Genomic DNA, 22,373 nt, shown 5'->3' with positions numbered 1-22,373 from the left:
GCTAACTGCCGAAAGGGTGTAACTGTGTAAGGTCTCCCATCGAAGACAAAAAGTGTAGCCACTGTCTCTCAAAGATAGTGTAAATTTTACTGCAAAAACCTGAAAAAAGAATGATGCTACAATTAATAGCAACATTTAGTTGAATGGTACCTATTAAAGAGTCAAATACAGTCTTCCTAGCCCAAGAAATTGATGAGATGTATGTCTGGGATGTGTTAAACACGGACTGGTTTCTTATACATGTGGGTATATAAGACCTATTGACTCCTTTAAATTTCTCTGAAGAATCAAGGTAAAAGAGGTCTACTTTTGCTTTCTGTTATTTCAACATAAACCTGGAATAATTTTACAGCAGTCTCAGACTGTCCTGCAGTTGAAAAACCAACTCCAATCCTAATTGTATGAGTGTTATTAATATTATTATTACTACTAATATTATTGTTGTTGTTGTTTTTATTAAAGACCATTAAATTATTTCATATATATGGTGGAAAAACAGAATGAATCATATTATAGCTCTAATTGCAGGATTAGATCCAATGATAAAAAAAGCTGGTCATTTCTAAGAAGGCTATACAAAAAGGTTGTTCAGGATTGGAAAAGCACTTTTGTATCTTCTCCCCAAACTGCCTATCTTTCTCCATTACATTCTTTCAATTTTACAGGGTGTTAGTTAAAAAGAGCTGCATCCCAGAAATGCTTATCTTAATTTCTACTATTTGTGATAGTATTAAATTGTTTTTTACAGATCTACTACCAAATGTTATGGGAGGTAGTTTTCAACTTCTCTGATTTATTGATTCCTAAGACATTTTCCTGCCTGGTGAATTCAAGTCAGCTGGACACAAGCTTAGTTTCCTTAGTTACCTTTCACAAACAGTGAAAACTACCTGTAACAAAAGTGGTCAGTCTATGGACCCCAGTATACTATGGACACAGGCTGAAAACCACTGATTTTAAAAAACATTAGAAAAGATGATGTAATAAAGTGCAATGGCTTGCTACAGCTTGTTTATATTTGAAGTCAGTATTGCAATGGAGTTATAGCCAACAAAACTCAGTTGAATTTCCAAATATATCGTTCATCTTGAACTGAGGCAGTGAATACACTGGGTTAAGAATATTTTGCCAGAAGTGTATTGAGGATAGTTTCATACAGCTTGTTCACAAATAAAACGTATTTGTTTCAAATATTAGCATTAAGTACTGTTGTTTACGATTTTGATGTTACTTATTTGCTGTTACAAATCTGTGATAGGCAAAGAAATTGATTGTGAATTGAGATTCACCAATTTAAAAATATTTTTAATGTAAGGGAAAAATTACCTTCTGAATGGTCATATGCTGCTTTGTTTGGTAGGGTTTGGGGATTTAATAGGTGAAATAACATAAAAGTACAAAAATGTGATAAATGGGAACATCTGTCATAATACAACGGTTTAAAACTTAGACACCTGATCTTTTCCCATATCGTACTTCGCAGACTTTTTTGCAGACTTTTGTGCAGTGAAGATATATTTTGTGAAATAGTTTTTCCCACTGTACAGTTCCCAAATTATTATGTTCTCTATATACACATACTTAAATAGCTCTATATATACATGTATGTGCTTCTTATTTTTTCCATCAGAGACAGAGGCTACACTTGCTGGTGCATGATGTCAGAAGAGTGGAAAAATCTGCCCTTCTTTAGACAGATGACTGTGCTATATTGCCTGTCTATCATGATTTCAGGTTGGATAGTTTCTCTTTCTTCCTTCCATCTACAAAGTGTTGTTGCATGGATCCTTTCCTGTTTCCAGCTCAGCCCAAAATACAGAGCTAATCAGGATAAGTGTCACTTAACAGTGTGTTCAGTGTGTTTGGTGAGTGGATGTTGCACCCACTGGTACAGTAAACCTGCTTGATACAAGTAAAATACAGATTTTAAAGAACATAGATTAGGTGGTCACCTCAGCAGGCTCTCGAAGGCTTATGAAACTGCTTTGGACCACAACTGTCCCTGTGGGATGTGCCTAGGGCACTGCTGCAGAAATTGGTACCTAGACCCATGGCCATTCCTAAGCTTGGGACATGATTTCTCTGCATGCCCTCCTCAGACCCTTAAAGTCAACTCCAATTTTGAGGAAGGAGAGGGCCAGGAGTCTTTCCCACCCTTTTTGAACCCCTGGAAGAAAATGGCCTGCATTTTTCCACCATCCTACACTCATTGCTCTAACATTAGAAACTGTTGTCATCCATCCTTGCTACCAGTGACACTGGGGATCACATGCTTATTTTGACAAGATCCCATTTTTCTCCACTTTAATTTGGCATATTATCTCACTGTGAAAACTCTGAGAGACAATAATTTCCAGAAAGAGATTTTTACCTGTGTTGCTGTTTTACATTCGCATGAGGACTGCAAGTGCCTGTCATTTGCCTGTTTGATGGCAAAGTGGAGAAATGAATGGCTTTTGTTCCATTAATTCTCTACAAACGGGCACCATTTGTGTTTCTACCAGTGTGTATTCATTTTTAGACGTATTCAGTCTCCCATGACAGCTTCCAGTAATGATCTTTTTCTTCTGCCAAGGCTATGACAGAAGTCAGGTTAAAACAAAGCAAAGCATTGGGGGGGGGGGAATCTAGGTATTTACACGTTGCTGGGATTTCAGTCTCCTGTAGTTCAGCTATTTCTGGCTGCTTTTTGTAGCTGTCTTTTTTTTTTTTTCTTTTCTGAGCTGTAAAACACCAGAAGAAAAATACAAAAGGTGTAATAATAACTGTTTTATTTAGGCAAGAGGGTGGCTATTTTTCCTCAGACATGTAGAAGGCATTGTAACAGGATCAGTTCTAAGTTGTCTTTCAGTTTAGCCGAGCCTTTTGGCATGATGATTATAATGGCTTCAGATTCTGATTTCTGCACCAAGCTCCTGAGCCTAAATGCTCAAAACAAATCCATCTTTTTTTAGAGTGTATTAAAACCTAGATGCTTTCTGGTGAGATAACATTCCAGAAAGTACTGGATTCTTCATTTCTGATGGTCACGTGCTTTTGAACTGTGTCAGCCTGAAGAGCTGAACTGCTGTTTGAGCTTTTTGTCTAATACTCGCCATCCTCATCTACCTCATGTTCTGTAGATAACAAATCTTGTTTTCTTGTTGACAAGTATCATTGTTCTGCGATGAAAGAAGTAGCTTTTCCCCCAGCATGACATCTTTCCATCACACTGAAAGCGGTGGGGTGGAGAACATATGACTCTTCAGTATAATAGTCAAATGCTTAAATTGCTATCATTGTGCCAGGTAACAACATTTTTGTGGCAGAGAGTACCAAGGAAATGGGGATATGTTTATTGTGTGAAAGAATCTGCATTTGCATTATTAGAACTCCATGCCCCTGCCCTCAGTTTTCCACTTTATGGTCCAACAGAGATCGACACCACTGCAAAGATATTTTGTTCTAGTCTTTCAGCAGAAACAATACCTGCTGTTACTCCCAAGTAGACAAACTGTCTACTGTGGGTATGTCTTTGACCAGCAGCACACAGAGCACCTCCCTTTGCTGGGGGGGAAGCACATTGTAATTTGGGGGCATAGCAAAAAGAAGAAGTTCAAAAGAGCAGTTTGGAGACTCCTGAGAGTTCTTTTACAGTTACCAGGAAGTCATCTGTGTCCATGTTTTTCCTTAGCACACCTAAAAACCTGAGGTGTGTAGAGTGGCAGAGAGAGTTTAGTGCTGTGTGAAGATGGCAAGATGTCCGCACTGGCTGGCCAGTCTGAGAGTCCCTACCAAACAGGTGTGTGGTTCTCACTGAAGACTGTGGCAAGGCTTCCAGTTACTGTGCAGATCCAGGATAGGGGGGCTGCAGGCATTTTAGCTGGTTTCCTCTGTCACCCCAAGTGTCTTCTCATAGAGCCTGCATGCACTCCTCTTACACACTGAGCAGCTGGTTGCTATACCATATAGACTAAGCAGTTTCAGCAGTGGCTTGGGGACATGCAGTCTCTCTCAAGTATTTGAACTGTGGGTGAAGTCTCTTCCTTGATAACACAGATTATGTGACTGCCTGAAGCACCAGAAAATCTGTGCTGGCACTGTTAGTAGCAAAGCACTGCAGCTGGATTCCCATTGATCCAGTTGACAGAGCACAGGCTCCTATCAACAAAAGAAGCCTGTCTGAGAGAAGGAAGCTTGTACACCCAACAGAAGAGAAATAAGAGTGGCAATATCAAGCATGTCATGAAGTCACCAGAGCTAACAAAGGATCACAATCAAATGTAATGTATCACAAGTGCCAATTAAATGCTTCTGCAGTTTAGTGCTTCATAGTCTAGGAGAAGAGAATGGGTCCAAAGGGCAGACATCGTTGAATTTACTTTTAGTTTCTCAAGTCCATTGTTCTGAGGAAGCTGAAGGAGAGCTGCCTTGATGAGTTTTGACTTATAATGGCCTTTGCAGTCACCTTCTGTTGCAGTAGTTTCATCTTCTACAAAACCTGGCAAATCTTTCCCCTGAAAATGCTAAATTAGCTGTCTATCCAGAAAATACGTGCAATTCTTTTGGAGAAAATCAAGCATTTTAATAACGACCTGCTATAGAGCACTGACTAAAAGAGGTTAGGGTTTTTTGTTCTCCTCCATCAATAAGAGCACAAGCGTGCAAGAATAAAGCAGAATCCCATTCTTACTCTGGCAGAATATGGGCATGTGAACCAAAATCCAGCCAAAACCAAAGAAAACTGTGAATGAAATGGATATGTGAATATGAATAATCACAATAATCATAATATTTTCTTCCTTTTGTCATCTGTTTATAAATTCTTGGAACTTAATTCTGTTTAAATGTTGCTGCTTACAGAATGGCAGCCTCTGGATTTCTGTATCATCAGAGAATGAACTACATATGGCTTTGTTTCCACATGTGGGCTCTCCTGTGTTGGCCTACAAAATCGATTGGTTGGTTATGTGTGACTGAACCTGAAAAATTCAATCTTTTTTATGTAGGAAGATCCCTTCTAATGAAATTTGCATATAAGGATAGGAGTTGTCTTTTTCCCACATCCAAGATTTTAATGCCTCTATAAACCCTCATATAGAAGTTGTAGCTTTTAAATTGATTTAATTGCTTCTTTTTAAATCAAAGGTGGTTTCAGAACGAGGTTACATTTATTCTTTTCCCTGAAGGAAACCTGAGAAACAGGAATTTCTCTTCAGTTCCTTCTGCTGCTGGGTGTCTACCATTTGCTTCTAGAGCTTTGGCTGAACCACTGATTGTCAATATATTGTGTCTGACGTGCTGGTTGGGTAAGGGTCCATGAGGGTCTTGGTCTGCATTTAAAAATAGTAATAGCAGAGAAACCTGGCTAGCTGGGAATGCTGGGCTGATACCAAGTAGGATCCACAAATCACTTCCAGTGGATCAGTGGCAGATAAGGCAACAAACAACACCAAAATCACTGAGCTGGCCAGCCAGACACTTAGTGTGTTGGAAGGTGGATCTCAGTCACTCCACTGGTTATATTTAACAGTTTGGCTACTGATCAGTGACTGAAGTTTGTTTACGCTGCCTGAACAGTTGCAAGTTATGTTTGGCTCAAGTGCCAAGCAAGTACATTGACTGCATCTGTCACTGGGCCTACTGTTACTAGCACAGTTACAAATTGCCTTGCCATTGTGAAAATCATCTTACAGCCTTCAGTTATAGTTGCTGATTGTGAATTCCTTGGGACATAGGAGAATCCTGCCTGGTACTTGGTGCTGCACACGATTGCCTGTCACAGGATAATGTTGGCAGGCTGTGCCAGAAAAATGCTGAGGCTGCAAACTGTCATCATAAGGTATCAGTGAACTGAAGGGCAGGTATCACTTTGGCAGGGGTTGCAAGTCTCCATATCACAGACACCAGTCCAGTTCCAGTTTGCTGTACAGCCCGGAGCTTGTTCTCTCCACAATAATTTAAAAAGTACAACAACTCTTCATCTTGATTGTAAAACAGGATTTTGGACGCAGTTGAAACAGTGGCTCTGATCCAAAACTTTCTTCAGCTGAGTAGTGACAATCAACCCAAGTCTCAGATTGAGCCCCACATTAGTATCCATGCGAAGGGCAACTTTGTTTTTCTCGGATTCTCAGAACTTCTTGTGTTTGAACTGCAGACATGCCCTTTGAAAAACAGAGAGAAATTTGTTTATAATTGGCTAGATTTGCAAGCTTGCTTTATTACATTATTTCCTGCCCAAAGTTTCTTAATACTAAATAGAAATTATTATGAAAACTTCTTACTTCAGGGCATTTCTAGGCTAGCAGGGCTGGAGCAGAACCTGTCACTGCTGGTCCGGTTTTATTTCTGGAAAAATCTGCTAAACTGAGCCAGAGTTCAAGTCCACAAGGGGAACACATACACATATAACATTTGTGCACGCACTCAGTGAGTTAGTTCCAACTCCTGTTGTCGGACTTACAGCCTGATGCCTTTAAACTATACATGAGCAGTTGCTCTGCTAACTTGATGAGCATCTTATTTCTTGCAGTGTCCTGTAAAACTTATTTTGCGAATGTATCTCAGAGTCAGGAATATCCCTGTTTTTCTGTTTTGCCAACTCACTGGCTGTCAGTGGAGTAAAAGTGGGAGTTGGGGAGAGAACCAAACTCAGCATGAAGTATGGGACTTCAGCCTAAAACGTAATATGGAATCTTTACCTCTGAGCAGAACTGTGGTATCTCATGCCAGAAAACAATACAGGCTCGGCCAGCTAGGGATTAGCTGTTATTATTCTGGGTTTTTGTTGCTAACTTCTTTATGCTAAACCCATAAGAAGATAAAAAATCAACTCACTTCAGAGGTGGTAAAGAACTGGGTAAGGAGTTGGTACTCACCTGTGATTTCCTCACTCTGGTACTGCATGGCTGACATCTTCCATATCCTGAGAGACCTCCAGAGCTCTGCATTATCTGCCTTTACTGCTCTAAGGGCATTTAGCCACAATAGCAATGAGCTTCATAGGAACACCTTTAGAAATATGCAAGAGCTTCATCCAACGCCTATTGAACTTATAAGTGCATTTTCTTGATTTTAATGGGGTTTGGATTAGATTGTCAGGGAACTTAATGGAGCTGCTTCTGACATTTTGTGTGGTAACAATCTGCAGTTCAAGCCTCTGACCGCACTTCAGCAATTTGAAACTCAAAAGATTTCAGTGTGGAAAGTCTGTGCTTCATTACCCTGCTTTAAGGGGAGGAAGCTTAATATGTAATAGAAATGAGTATGAAAACTGCTTACTTCAGAACATTTCCAGGCATAACTTGTTGCAGTAATCCATTTTCATTCCTGGTGGGGGCTTCCTACCCAGCCCTTTATAGACTGAAAAAGGCTTCATCTCCCTAAACCCCCCAGGATATATTAAGTTCAGGACTAGAATGCATTGGAAAAGGAAGTTTCCATCCCACAGAAACTTCAGAATTTCAACATTGGTTCTAGTTTCAAACCAAGATGAGTTGACATTTCAAAGCTTTTCAGAGACTGAAATATTCCCCAGACCTCTGATTCAAAAATGTCAGTATTTTGTTTTGAACTGTATCCACCAAACCATTACTCTGAGCTGTAGATTAGAGGTACAATATCCCTATTCACTCCTTTGCCTACCAAGCTGATCAAGCAGTATCTCCTGTGATGCTTATTTTCATGATGAGTCCTCAGCCACCCCTAATCAGATGAATATGCCCATAGGTCAGTGTCTTGGCAGGCTTTTCTAGTTCTGCAGCCTAAGTGAATCTACTTCTCCTGGTAGCTGGGTCTCTCCTAGTGTGTTACATCTTTGGCATCCCTGGTAACAGCCATCCCAAAACCTCACCTCTGTGTTTTGTTCATGTTATGGGTAGATGCTGAAAGAAACAATTCTGCCTTCCAGTTCCTTGCTAACCATCTGCAGATTTCTGGGAGGATGGTGACATATTTTCACCCATACCTTCATCTTTTGCAGTGAGTTCTCTGCAGCCTTGATGGAGAGTGAAAATAATATTACGGAAATGACATATTCTCATCTCAACTCAGCCAAACCTATGTTTCTTCTGCTCATAGAGACAAAAGTTATTATTCTCATGAACTGTGTATTTTTTCAGGAACACTTTAATATTTCTTTGCCTGATCTTTTGCTTTTATAAGAGTCCAACCTATATAATGTTTTCATGTAAGAGCTACTAAAAAGTAATATAAGAGATCTGGAGTAGTGTTTTTCATTTTAAAGCATCAGTGACTCCATTGCAAACACTACCAACTTTTTACTGAATGTAATTACCTCCAAAAGATGGAAGAAGGTTTTCCCTAGGTAGTGAAGGGGGGAGGGGAAGCAGTGAACTTGGAACATTTTTTATTTCGGGCATTAGTTAATTCCTCATAAGGGTTTTCAATGAAAATTTCATACATATTCCCAGAGCTCTGGATATCTATTAAAACAGATAATCTAATGGAGTAAAGCAAAAAGCTCTGCAGAAACCTTGGGGAGAAATAGGAAATTCATTTAATTTCATCAAAATATCTAATAACGTAAAATTATCTGAGAGACTACCAAGTACAGGAAGATTAAAACACATTTTGTACATACCATATAATTTTTTGGTGTTCACAAGAGGTCTCTGTTTTGCTCCTACTTCTATCTGAAATACAGCATTTCAGAAAAAGAATTGGTTTTATGCTATGCAATGGTGTCCGTCTGAAAAAGAACAATGAACCTCAATATAACTTCCTTTCACACCTGAGAATTTCCTGGCAGTTTCCTCCACATGTTGTGACCTAGCTCCAAATTGCTCAATTTATAAATTAACTTTAATCAGAGTAGAGCCCATGGCAACATGTGAGCTGATGATTCATGAAATTAAAAAGGCTTTAAAGTAGTAAAGGCTGGTTTTGAAATTGGTTGCCTCCTACCTGGATTTAAGATCCAGCCCTTTTCACATCCAGGCAGTTCACATGTTCTTTTCAAAATAGGTGAAAGCGTATAGATTTGGATACCACTCTAGACTGAACCATTGAGTGAATATAAAATATGCTATGAGCAGATATGAGAGGGAATTCTGGCCTTTCCTCTGATATCTGGGTTCCTCAGAAGGACTTTTCTCACTGTGAGTGCTAGTGATCTGTAATGCGCTTGAAGGAAATTCATCTGCTTTGTAGGCATTATGTCATACAGTTTTCAGATCATGCAAGTGATTTTTTCACATTTGTCTATACAGAGACGTTTAAGAAAGTTAAAGCAAGTGAATCTGCATATATCAAAGGTGGTTCAGCTCCTGTAGGGGTATTCTTATTCAGAAAATATAGACCTAAATCTTACATGGTATCACTGGTATAATTTATATATCTGTACTTGGAAGCTCTGTATGGAGTAGTCACAGTCAAGATAATCTTAACTTTGCTTCAGCTATCTAACCATTATTTGTCATGGTGTTTCTAATGTGATAAAATGTTCCTTGCAGTCTTGGTATGACTAGGTTTTCAGGGAAAGGTATCATTTATGCATGACTGTTACTCCATTAGCCATCATTAATTCCCCTGGAGACATCATAATATAATGCAGAAGCACAGGAGACTGACCCAGTTCTGACCCAGTAGAAGTGGGTAAAGTCAAAGAAATTTGATGATAGCTTTCATCAAGCCTGAACCTAAACCTATAATGATTTAAATTAAATTATTTATACTATCAATATGACAGATAACTAAGAAAACTGCTATTGTGCAACTAGTAAAATAATGATGTTAGAAGTGGGAATTGAATTGTTGAAAGTAAATACTGGTTATTAATCAAAGCCTGCATTTTCACAGGCAAGTGAAGAGAAAGTGTCAAACCCAGAAGTACATCTCACCCTAGCAGAGATCTGCAATTCTGCACACATAGATTTGCTTAAATAAGAAATATTAGCCTGAATGCTTCAGTATGCGAGTTACACATGTAGCTTTTATGAGCCTGGATGATAAGTGCCCTATTTGTTCTTATCAGCTTCTAGGACCCAGCTCTCTGATTTAAGTGAGACTCACAGATGCAGGAAAATTTAAAGCTGAAATAAGCACTTTATTTAAAATTCTTTATGTTTTATATATTCTCTGTTTGGCTAAGAGTCTTAACACAAACTCTTCAGAAGTAGAATTTATACAGAAATATTTTTTCATTGCTTACTTTGCATGCCAGAATGCTAGAAGGCCTTTCATTTTCTAGTATGTATAAAGATAATTATAACACTGTATGGACTTGCTTAATTTCTTGGATTTCAATTCTTTATGTGCAAAATTCATAACTTGAATGCAGAATTCAAAGTTCAAACAAAAAGCTTACATTAGCACTGTGCTAAATAAATTTATATTCCATTTATTTAATTTTAAATGTATTTAATTATACATTTATATTTGATTGTCCTGGGAGCTACAGGTTTTTTGCAAACTGAGAAGCCTAGTTTATCTATTAAACTTTTAGAATTTTGAACCAAACAATTTGCACGTAAGCATAAAGCCAGTTTCAGAGCAGGTAATTGCATTTCTGACTCTCAGTTCTTTTGTTTTAACCATTCCCTCCTTCTTTATCAGATCTTTAACAATGTCTGAACACAGGCATTGATAGTGTGGAATGGGATTATTGTTAAACATAATTAAAACCACATGGTTTTCCCAACTGCATAGCAGGTAAAATTTCACTGAGATCTCAAGCCATGTTATTATTTATCTGGGCTGCTCTTTTATCTGTCTGTCTGCTTCCTAGCTGTCTTCTTATCTATTATTTCAGGCATTTTTCTTTGTGAAACTCTAGCAAGTGTAATTTCTGATAGGACTCTGACCAAGAAATGTTCACAATGCCCTAAACAAACAACCTCCAACAATAGTCTTTTCTTTCTCTGGACTGCAAAAGCCATTGAGTACTAACCTGCTCACTATCTCACGTCTGAATTCAGTTCAAAATCCCAGCCAGATTTGTGCAGCCTCTCTCATTGTTAAGGTACTTTATAGCCCTCTAGAGATGCTGAGAGAGAAATTTGGCAGTAATTAGTTGCAGAGATGGATCGAGCAGTCAGTCAGTAAGTGCTCACGTTGAACTGCACATCTTTTTTTCTTGCCAGATCGTTGGCTGTGACCGCCAGCTGGGAAGCGCTGTCAAGGAAGATAACTGTGGGGTCTGCAATGGCGACGGGTCCACCTGCCGGCTGGTTCGAGGCCAGTATAAGTCCCAGCTCTCAGCAAATAAATGTAAGCTGTCTCTTGTCGTAAAGTGCCATCTTCCACTCTTGGTGAAATACTTGGGTTTTGGAAGCTAGATTTCACCCCACTCAGGCAGTTGAATGATCGTGGTCAGTCAGGTTGTCCCCACAATTTCTTCCCTCTTGGGTTAAATCAGGCTTGCTCAAAATCCAGCTCTGGCTGTGGGGGTGGACAAAGGATTGTGGAAAGTCACCAGTATATTCCCCATCTCCGCTAGCTAGTTGCTTGGGAGAAGAGGGAGAACAAGAAGAGCTGGCTCTAGCCACACTGCTGTTGCTATATTAGCTGGCTCAGCATATGACACAGTCCGTGCTGCTCTGAACAGAGTGCTTTATGCTGCTGTACAGCAGGGGAGTCCCTTGGGGGTGAAGGGGGGGGCAACCTGTCACAGTGCTTCCTCCCAGCCCTACACCTGCAGCATGTCTGCCTGCAGGCTGAGTCCTAGGGTGGACTGAGGTGCCTAAGCCATCAGGAGGTGCCTACATGGATGGGTACAGACAGATGTGGGCTTTCCCACATACTGTCTGAGCCAGCTTCAACTCATGAGTCGTAAAGTAGCATTAGCATGCCCCAGTGACAGAGCTCATTTATCCTGGACCCTAGGCAGGCTTTCCAGCCTCGTTACAGCACCATAGATGGAGCTATGAAAGTTTTGGGAGGAGAGATAGCACATGTCTGGTCAGTATGAAGGAAGGGTAAAAAGGTAGGTGTACTTTCATGCCTATGTAGACACACCTGAGGAATCATGTGTACTAGCCTACAAACCTGCCCCCAGCCATACTCAGTGGCACTAGAGTTTAATCAGACCAGCTCTACCATTCTGGAGCACTTTTCCCAGTGTCGAATAGCACATGACCTATGACCTAAAAGATTCAAATAGCAGTGTAATATCTGCTGAAGACAGTGTGTGTACACTTCGGGATTCCTGTATAGGTAACATTCGGTTTCTGTTAGGAGCAGTGAGAGGTGATTTTTACAAAAGCTTCTCTATGTCAGGGAATAACTGCTTGGGTGTGGAGTGCAGCAAACAGAGCAGTAGCTAGCACAGTGCACCTCTGGGTCTGTGTTTGCTAACTGAGAGGGAGAGAGTAGAAGAAAGAAAAAGAGAGAAGGATGGAAGGAAGGAAGATGGGGAGAGAGAGGAGTATGGAAGGAAGGAAGATGGGGAGAGAGAGGAGGATGGAAGGAAGGAAGGAAGAAACAAATGAAGGAACAAACTGAGGAACAAAGGGAGAAAGAAAGAAAATGAAGGAAAGGAAGAAAGAAAGAGAGAGAGAAAGAAAGAAAGGAAGAAAGAAAAACTGTTTTGTATGAAGGAAGGAAAGGAGTAATCCTCATAAGAGCTCCATTGCTGAGGCAGAACTGCACATTAGAGTGCAAAGGACATAATTCACAAAGATTTAGGAATGGAATTTCACCTTATTGTTACTGTTTCTGCAATGTGCATGAACAAATTCAGAAACCTCCAGGCTACTTGAGACATGATAGTATTTATGAACTTTTTTGGCAAATGTCTTTTCCTGTAGGAATAATTCAATGTTTTTCAGTTGCTTTGTGGTAAAAAGGTGCTCATCTCTTTTCTACTGAGGATAAAGGCACTAATATATTATGCACAGTACGAAAATGTTAATAACATGAAGTCCCTACTCCCAATGGTTTGCTGTTAAATATAAAGAATGCTATACAGGTAGAAGAGCAGATGGCAGACAGCATAGTCTTTGAGTGAGACAAATGTAAAAAAAAAAGTTAGAGAATGGATTGTTCAGGATGGAGCATGGATGCAAATAATTGTTATACAGGACTGAAGTAGATAATCAGATTTTGTATGCATGCTGTATAAACCATGTGTGATTATTCTCCCCCCTGCTGTAGACATACATGTTGTTAGGCAATACAGTGAATTTCGAATGTGTCAATAGTTAGTGCTCCTTTAAATTGGCTTTTTACAATTGTAAAGGCGCACTTACAAATCTTCACATATGAATTAATATGAATTCTTTTTGAGGTTTGCTCCCAATGATTTATGTACGTGCTGTGAAAATTTGAGATTTTAAATGTTGAAAAGCTTTAAAAAGTCTACTCTGTGTTTATTTTCTGCCTTTATTCTCCTCAGCACTGTTTAAATACCTGTCACTTTGGCACTATGTTTGTGTCAGCATCTTGTTTATTTGTCTCTGTAAACGTATCTACATAACCATATCAGGGATCAGGGCCTAATTTATTTGCTGGAATGACTGGATTACTTTGGGCTAGTCAATAGCTTAATTCCAAGTTGCCTCTATAAAATAATCCTTGAAAGAATAATGTTTATTTTGTCCATGGTATGAACAAGGCATTAAAAGCCTATGTGAGCCAGACTGCCACACAATGTCAGAAAAAGAAGAGGCATTGTGCAGCAGTGACCAGATATCAGCAGAGGTGTTCTATGGGCTTACTTGGGATTTTTATTTGCCTAACAGAGCACAGCATTCAATTCTGAGGACTGTGCTAGGGAAATTGGTCAATAACCTTTTTTCCAGTGCTGTCCCAATAGTTTCTAAAGTTGTTTATATCTCAAAACCATGCCAGACACAGTCTTGAGCTCATCACCCTGAATTCATTTTCTCTTGATGCTCATATCCCATTCCCTTCTCCATGCTGTTTATATCAGGCAGAGGCATAGGAGAAGGATAGTACTAGGAAGAAATTCATAGAGCTTTTAAACACTTAGCACTTGCTATGGGAACAGCTTCCTCAGTATTTATAGGGGTAGCATACATCTCCCAGTGGCCTCAGAAACAGAAGCATAGCAGGGCAAGAGGCAATGTGATGTCAAATTCTCTCCTACATTTTATGAAAAAGGAAGCACCTGTGTCTATGCTCTTGTTTCTATTTCAAACAAACAAACAAACAAACAAACAAACAAACAAAACCCAAACAAAAAAAAAAAAACAAACCTACAAAAAACATTGTTCATTCCTTTTCTCCTAGTCCTAAACTTAAGTGGTTCAATCTTTCTAAGTCTGCAGAAAGTGAATCTTTCTCTTTCTTATAATACCTCCTTTTGGAAAGAGTGTATGTACCTTCCTATAGAGATGAGCTGTATTTAAGCAGGCTTCTTTGTATTCACCAAGGAGCTGAAGAGTTGATCACAAAAGTGGTGGGTGAATTCTTCCGATCACCTTGTGCAAAGTTAGTATTTCTCTAAAAAAGGATTGACATCTACTAGTGAAGTAGGTTACTTTTAAAAGAGATTTGCAGAAATTGCTATGCTGAGGCAGGATAGATACTTATCTGATTACTTTTGCCATGGCTGTCAAAAAGAGATGCAGTTCCAGATTTCCATTGAATATCAACAGTAATGGGGAAATAGAAACAGCTCCATTTTTCATCATGAGAACTGACAGTTAGACTATTTGGACAAAATCCAAATTCAAAATCTAAAACCAGAAGAAACTGATCTCTCACAGGAATCTAATGTATGTACCTGACGTATAACCTTTGCCTGAATCCTTGCACTTTCTTCACAGCCCTGGGCCACTGTCCTCTCAGTTATCTGGGACTCTCCCTTGCCTCCCTATGCATCTTCTCTGGAGAAAACCAACTGCCTGTTAACACACTTTGCGCCTTTTCTTCAGAGTACTCCACACAGCTGCTCCACAATCTTCATCTCTGCTTATTGTTGGAGGGAGCTGTGACTAAATATTACCATGCTTACTTTCACGTCTCTTCACAGGAAATGTCTCCTTCTTATCACTGTTAACCTCAGGAAATTATCCTTCAGTCCCTTCTGCTTCTGCTTTGTGAAAGCAGGAAGCACTGTGATAAGCATAAAACCTACTGAGCTTTGCATTTCACATAAAGTGTGCTAGGATTTCAAATGGACAGCAACAACAAGATCAGGTGAAATATAGACCTAGCAATACCCTGGGGCAGAAGAGACATGCTAAGAATATGTGATATATAAGCTTGTGTGATCTTTAAACTGTCCAATTTATCTGTGACATATCAGTGAGTTGTTAGCTCTCCAGCACAGAGCTCATAACTGAGAGACAGTCAAATAGAATAATTACATGGGACTGTCTTTAAGTAAGACTTGTAAAAAGACCATTAATATTTTTTGAAAAATTGAAGGTATTGTTTTCCCAGACTCATTCCAATAAATGTGATATATATACAGCAAAATGATAAGTCATGCTCATGGATTTTCTTCCCCCACATGGATAAAATGTATTTAATCTACTGGGTATCTTGAATATGAGTACCAGAATGGTACCAGTAAAATCAGCATTAGAATACCAATATTTAATGAATTTTGTAAGACTTGAATATTTGCCTTTTCAAATAGAAAACCTGAATTCTGTGTAGAAATGAAAGCTGTCTATCTTTGCTAATTATTGTGGTATCAGAGATATGTATAAGCAGAACGTGTGTTGAATAGAGTTTAACCCCAGTGTTACAGAAGTCTTAGGAGACACTGAAATTTTTGGATGGGTTGAGGAAACATACCAAATCAGATTTTGAAAATGGAGACAACATTCAGAAGAGCCTGGGCACATAAATAGGCTTTATCTCCATGCAAGTCTCATGATACTCAGGGATTTATCAGACTGCCTACATTTTTCCCCTCACTTCTGGGATATTAGGAGGCCACAAAAGTATGGATATTTCATTCCATAAATCTCTCCAATATAAGAGGGTCAGAAATTCCTATGATGCATGACTGAATTTAAAATTTAAAAGGTCTCTACTTCATATTTTTGATATATTATAGGTTTGGATGAATATGTTTTTTTAAAGAAGTCCCCATTTCTTGTAGCTTTCTGTCTTTCTGTTGCCTCTTTAATAACTATTTTGCTGGTAACTGAGAATCCTGATTTAGCTAGGCTGGAACAGTTTTCCCAGTTTAGTCTGGTCAGAAACTTAAGGACCCAGCTCATATGTTTGGATGAAAGATTATATGCTTTTATGGGCTGAGTTAGCCTTACCTGACAAAGTAACACATTGCTTTGAGACCAGAGCTATAATTCTTGCTAGCAGGCATTATATGACACAGATGTGAACAGTTCTGATGAACAGATAGTGAAAGGGGCTTCATTCCTGTCATGTCTACCACCTGTCAAAAAAACCCCTCCTGTTAGACATGCATACTTCTTCTTTCCTGACTTCTAGGTATAGGAGAAGGAGGCAGAAAGGACAGGGAAAGGTGAATGAAGAACCTAGGCTTGCTGGTTAGTCCAGCTCAGCATTCTCTGGGCACCCACTCCACAACCCTGGCATAGAGTTGGGAGCATTTTCTATCATCTTTCCACACTTTTCCTTCCTGTTTCCCTTCAGGACATTACTGACGTTGCTGCCTCTTTAGACATGCTTACCTAACTAACTTTCACAGCAGCGTGTAACCTACATGCTAATTCACACCTCAGTTTAAATCCAGCTGGCAAAGCTCCCAAGGGCTGCATAGGTGCAAGATCCTGCTCTAAGACCTGTTTACATGACAGTCTAATGGGCTTCTCTTTTTCCAGGGGCTCTCTGTTAGTGGTGTGGAAAGGGAAGCAGAATTATAGCACTTCTAGTCATTGAAATAAAAGGTGTGAAAAGGAAGGCATGCCTGAGGGCAGTGGGAGATCATCACATAGCATGGGCAGGGTTATGGAGAAGCTGTAGGGTTCCACTGGGAAAGAGCCAAGTGAAGGAATGGGCTATTCTGGATAAACATCAGAATAAGCTTATGCTTGTCTACTTCACCACAAACACCAATTCAAAAGACTTGGAAGAGGTTTAAGTGGAGTCGTGGTGAAATAGAAAGCTATTAGCTACTTGTGAAATCCAAAAATGGTTGTGAAGGAGTTGAGAATAAAGAATATCAACAGGTTTGGGTTCTTCTAAGTAGAAGGTTCTTACCACATTCAACAAGTTCTTTTTTCAGATTTTTAATATTATCTCATAATTCATAGGCTTGTTTAATTGGTCCAAAAGCTTTTCTTTTGACTATCTTGTAAGCATCTATTTCACTGCTTATTTGAAAACAGATTGGAATTTCTTTGCTTATTTACTCCATGCATTTTTGCCTTCCCACAGTGGATGATACAGTGGTTGCTGTTCCCTATGGAAGCAGGCAAGTTCGCCTCGTGCTGAAAGGACCAGATCATTTATGTAAGTAGAAAAAGTTAGTGTACATTTGTTTAAGAAAGCCTTGCTAACCTGCAGTGCTCTGTTTACACTGTGGAGTCTGGTTTCCCTCTCTCAGATCACTGATTTCAACACAGGGATGAGTCCTGCCCTCAGAAGCTCTCCTCGGACCCCATTACATGAGTGGTACATGCTCTTTTCAGGGCAGAGCTTGGCCAACATTGCAGAATCCTTTGCCCCTCCATAATTTTTCAGTCATTTCTGTTTGCTTATCCTTTAGCTGGCTCATTTGGTGCCAAGTGCTTTTGTTTAAAATTAATAAAATAAATCCCACTGAGTGAACAAATATTGAGGACAGTAAAGTATAAGCTTCCCTACAGCTGAGCTTAGCCGTCAAGCTGCTCATGACTTTAACACATGTTTCTGTTATGATAATCTCTCTCACTCCCATAGATGCACATACAGATGCGCAGGGGCACACACACAAAATCACAGTCTAAAGATCAGAAACAGCATGCACGAGACAAAACAAGCTCCTTAGTAGTCATACTGCTCCAAGGAGTTAAGACCACTGAGTGCTGCTAGCCCATCACTTGGTGGCTATAACACTTCCCTGCTTCATCTGACAGGGATCTGCATATCCCAGCAGCTGTGTATCCCTTCTCTGGGAGAAAAGTCTCAGGATTTGAGAATACTCTGGGAGACCTGAAGGCAAATCCATTTATTTCATGAATAGAAACTCCTTGCATCCTTCTCTCTTACCTTCCAGTGCAGTAGCTACTCACAAGATGCTCCTTTTTTCATCAGCAGCATATGAACACTACAGTGTTGGTAAATGGGATTTACTGTCATAAAAGACACAAACTGTACTTCATTACCTCTCAAAGCACAAATTATTGTAAGATAAGTAGGGCTCCCCTTCTTTTCCAAATGTAATAGGACTTCCCTGCAGCATGGACCAGTTAGGAGTCCTCTATGCTTGTCAGCGTAAATGCAAACATTAGTGTCAACAAGGAGGTGAAACACCAAATCATTCCCACTCTCTCCAGATTTCTGTTGCCCAAAGAATTTGTACAGAGTGGCAAAATAAGGGGTGGTTTATCAGTCCTGTTCTGTAGCTCACTGCTTGTGTTGAGAAAGCAGTGGGCATTCCATAACCTTTTAATGGTTCTTTAGATTTAGAGCTGTGAATAAAGACCAGCAAATTACAGGTTATAAACTAAGAAAAAATATATTGTGTTTTACTTAAAAATTCAAATGCTGCCTATACTTCAGTTTTAAGTGGCCCTTCGGGTATTCCTGAGCGGCTCCAGTATGGTTGTTATTACTTTCCCAGTAAATTATTTGCACTTTTCCTTTCTCTCCTGTCTTCTTTCCCAGTATAGATGTTCTCTTCCAAGGTAGAAAAATGTTATACTTCTATTATTTTTTTAGTTAAATTAAGCTATAAGACAGCTTAGAGCAAAATGAGATTTTAGCAGGAGGGATTGATCTAAAGCTGTCTTCATTCAGGCCATATCACATTTCAGGACAAAAAGATTTGAATCAGCAAGGTCTGCCTGAGTCACTGGTTGAGATTTAGATTAACTGCTCTGTGTAAACATGAATAAGTCCAAATACATTGCTTTCTTGTTTCAGATATCTCCATGAATCTTTCTGTTCACCCATTAAAGGATTTTATGTATGTATGAGCTACAACCAGTTGGGGGGGAGGGACTATTTTGCCCTGTGAACTATGGTAGTGGGAGAAGTCAACAGGAGGCCAATTATATACACACAAGTCTTAAAACTATATTTATCCCTGATGCATGCAGCCTTCTCCAGAAATAAATATATGGTCAAGTGCATCACAAAGGAAGAGACTAGTCTCACTGAAAACCAAGGAATTCATTAATACAGAGCAAGTCTTAGTGTACTGCCTCAGCAACTTCCTTCATGAATTAATTCCCATGACCCATCTTGAAAAGCAGTCTAATTAGTGCAATTATCTTTTTTCCCCTAATTAACAACTTAATACTTGCTAATAAAAACATTTCTCCCATTTACTGTCTCTGAAAACATGATTCCATCACAGATTAATAGTATATCCCCATCTAATTCAGATATTGCCTTAGCTGCCTCTCTGTGTGGGAGATTTTGTGCATAATTTCACAAATACATGTGAAAGGACTTCAGCTTTGCAATCCTTCATGATGAACTGTGTTGTCACTTTGAAGTAACCACAAGAAACAGTTTTCTGATGAACGTGCTGTAAAGCATAATCTGGAGTTGTTGGGGAGGCTAGCTAGACGATGGAACAGATCTACTTTCTGATGTTTTTTTCCATTTAATAAATGATTTAATACATCTATTATGATTTAACAATCAGAAATACTGCTAACAAACAGTATCTGAATTAGTGCCCACTTTTGGGAGATGTGAATGCAGAGAGAGACGGAGAGCTCAGGAGGGTTCAGCACTCACCTTCCCTTCCTACTCCACTGGGATGGATCAGACTACTTCTGGAGAGGAGGCAGGACTGCTATCATGCTGATCTTTCTTTCCTGGATGTCTTGGTTTCAGTTAATTGTCTGCCACAGCAACATGTGGTTAGTGACCCACCTTTGAACTGAAAGAGTGAACAGCAACTTAACAAAGCCAGCACTCATGGCTGAAGGTCTAAGTCATGCTCCCCATACAAGCGTGACTTACTGAGAGTGAGTTAAATGACAGCAAATATGCCTAACTAGGAATGGATTAATATGTCTGCAAGAGAGTAAAAACATGACCTGTGGGTGAGGAGGTGAATGCGGAGCTAGAAATCTAAGGGCTGAACAAAGCCAAAAAGCAGATGGAGGAGAAAAAAAGGAAAGTATGGGAATGTGAATAAACTGTGGAAAAGAACAAAAAAGTTTCATTATGACTGATTTAGGAGGCAAAGTTGCACCACCACTGTTTTGTGTTGGTTTTCTTTCTGCTCTCACTTACTCTTTAAATTTTAATGCTCTAGTTTCCTGTTAATTTGTTTGTATTTGTCAGATTTGGAAACGAAGACTCTCCAAGGTGTGAAGAGTGAAAACAGCCTCAGCTCCACAGGCTCCTTCCTCGTGGAGAATTCTAGCATCGACTTCCAGAAGTTTCCTGACAAGGAGATATTAAGAATATCAGGGCCTCTCAATGCAGACTTCACTATCAAGGTGAGGGTCATTGGTCGTTGACCTCTTAAAGCAACATAAAGCAAGACAAGATGCATTAGAAAGATGAGAGAGATTTTTCTAGATCTTAATTTTCCTGTAGACATTTACCACAAAGCCTAGTCCAGGCTAGCTCTTGAACTCTACATGAAATTCTTTATAGTTAAATATCTGATGAAAGCCTCATTGGACTCTCCTCGGAAAAGAGGCTGAGTTTATGCCAAGAAAGGCATACCCAATGTGTGGCCTAAAGAGAAAAGATGAACTCATTACAAGAAAAGGCAGATTACTTTTTGTATGTGCTGCTGAGGTACCTATAAAACAAGGACATGCAGCTTGCTTTGTCTGTGACAAGCAAGAAAAAGAAAGTCTGTATCTTTGGCCCAAAATTTGTAGGCTTTATGCTAGCATACTTGCACAGAAGACTGTAAGGGGGTGGAGAATGAGGTCCCCAAGCTCCAAAATAAATGGGATGACTTTGCTTAAGAAGTCATGGTGTCATTTTGAAGTTCTGCTTTGTGTTGCACTGGCAATAAGAATAAAATTGTTTCCTCCCATTAGAGCATTTCTATTCTTCCAGGTAATATAAAACACATTGCTGGAAGCAATGCACATCATTCTGTGGGAAAACACACATACAAAAATGAACATTTGGGAATTACAGTAAAATAAATCCTTTTCCAGTAGGTCCAAGGAACTTGAAGGATTTCAGCTGTAAAACTGTAAAACCTGTATCATGTCCAGGACTACATAAATTTTTCACCATGGGCCCCAAGGGTAGATGACATTTGCTTTAACCTAGAGCTGATGGCAGCTAGAAGTTTGAACAGTGAACTGGAAAATGTGATAAGTGATTGGGTTGGGTTAAGCTGGGCTGGGCTGGAATGGGTTAACTCAGGAAGTAGCAGAGCCCTGTAGACTGTCCCCTACCCATCTTGCTATGTTAACAGCACAAAAAGCAGGCTGCAATTATCAGGACTGGTTCACAAGGAGAAGCCTGACCTGAAGAATGCTTTCCTTTCTCTTTGAAGGTCAGAAAGAAAAACCCTTAATAAAACAGATGCTGGTCAATTCAAAATGCCTAAAACATTACCTGTATTACAGATCATATCCAGATGATGAACATCAGTGCGATGTTAACAGTATTGCTCACTTTGCATTATTTGTGCTGTCTATGGATTTAAGGCAGCCTGGTTAGAACAAACCTGTTGGGGACAGGTGGTCATGTAGACCAGTTGCCCTGAAATGGTAACAGGAGGGTTGGACTGTGTTCCTGGTGTTTCCACTGTTATCTTTTATGACAGGTGAAATACCTTTATCCCTTGGTGCCTGCATTTCCTTCTCTATCAAAGCAAGGTAAGAAGCGCTAGGTAAGAAGCGCTAGTTAAATTAAAGGCAGTACCCTCTTTGTATGATGACTGTCTGTCCAATATGAGTGTAGAAGCTGGCTACACACAGGCAGAACAGACACTACTGAGTTGAGATTAAACTATTTTAATAGTTCTGCTATGTGTTTGCGCCTTTTGAAAGTTAGAGTAGCATGGCTCAGCAGGTGTTAATTTATTGACATATCCATTGTCTTAAGTGGATATGGAAGAATGTCCAAACAAAACACCTGTTCACAGTTGTAGGATCTTTTCTAAGGTTAGCATTAGATTTTGCCTTGGATCAGGCACTTAAAAATTCCTTGCCTTTGAGTCACATTTAGTTTTTTAATAAACAGCTGTAGAAGATACTTTAGATATTACTTCATGCAACAAGGATATTATTCTATACTGTTTAATTATTTTTCTAACAAAATTTTTTAGCTTCTGGATATTTCATTGGTTAGGTTTTGTTGGATATGGGAGTGTACATACAAATAAG

General features: G+C 39.4%; 1 protein-coding gene across 1 annotated transcript in view; it reads left to right on the top strand.

Moving 5' to 3' along the window:
* The window catches only part of ADAMTSL1 (ADAMTS-like 1), a 177,763-nt gene that overhangs the window by 37,600 nt on the left and 117,790 nt on the right, over window positions 1-22,373 (top strand). The window contains exons 6-8 of the mRNA XM_010564475.1: window positions 11,085-11,211; window positions 17,284-17,358; window positions 20,353-20,510. Coding sequence (XP_010562777.1) covers window positions 11,085-11,211; window positions 17,284-17,358; window positions 20,353-20,510 — 360 coding nt within the window. The remainder of the gene's footprint in view (window positions 1-11,084; window positions 11,212-17,283; window positions 17,359-20,352; window positions 20,511-22,373) is intronic.

Source organism: Haliaeetus leucocephalus, unplaced genomic scaffold, assembly GCF_000737465.1.
Source record: "Haliaeetus leucocephalus isolate CR32 unplaced genomic scaffold, Haliaeetus_leucocephalus-4.0 Scaffold180, whole genome shotgun sequence".
In the NCBI taxonomy this organism is placed as follows: Eukaryota; Metazoa; Chordata; class Aves; order Accipitriformes; family Accipitridae; genus Haliaeetus; species Haliaeetus leucocephalus.
Note: the sequence above shows the minus strand (reverse complement) of the source record. Positions and strands in the feature narration are given on the sequence as shown.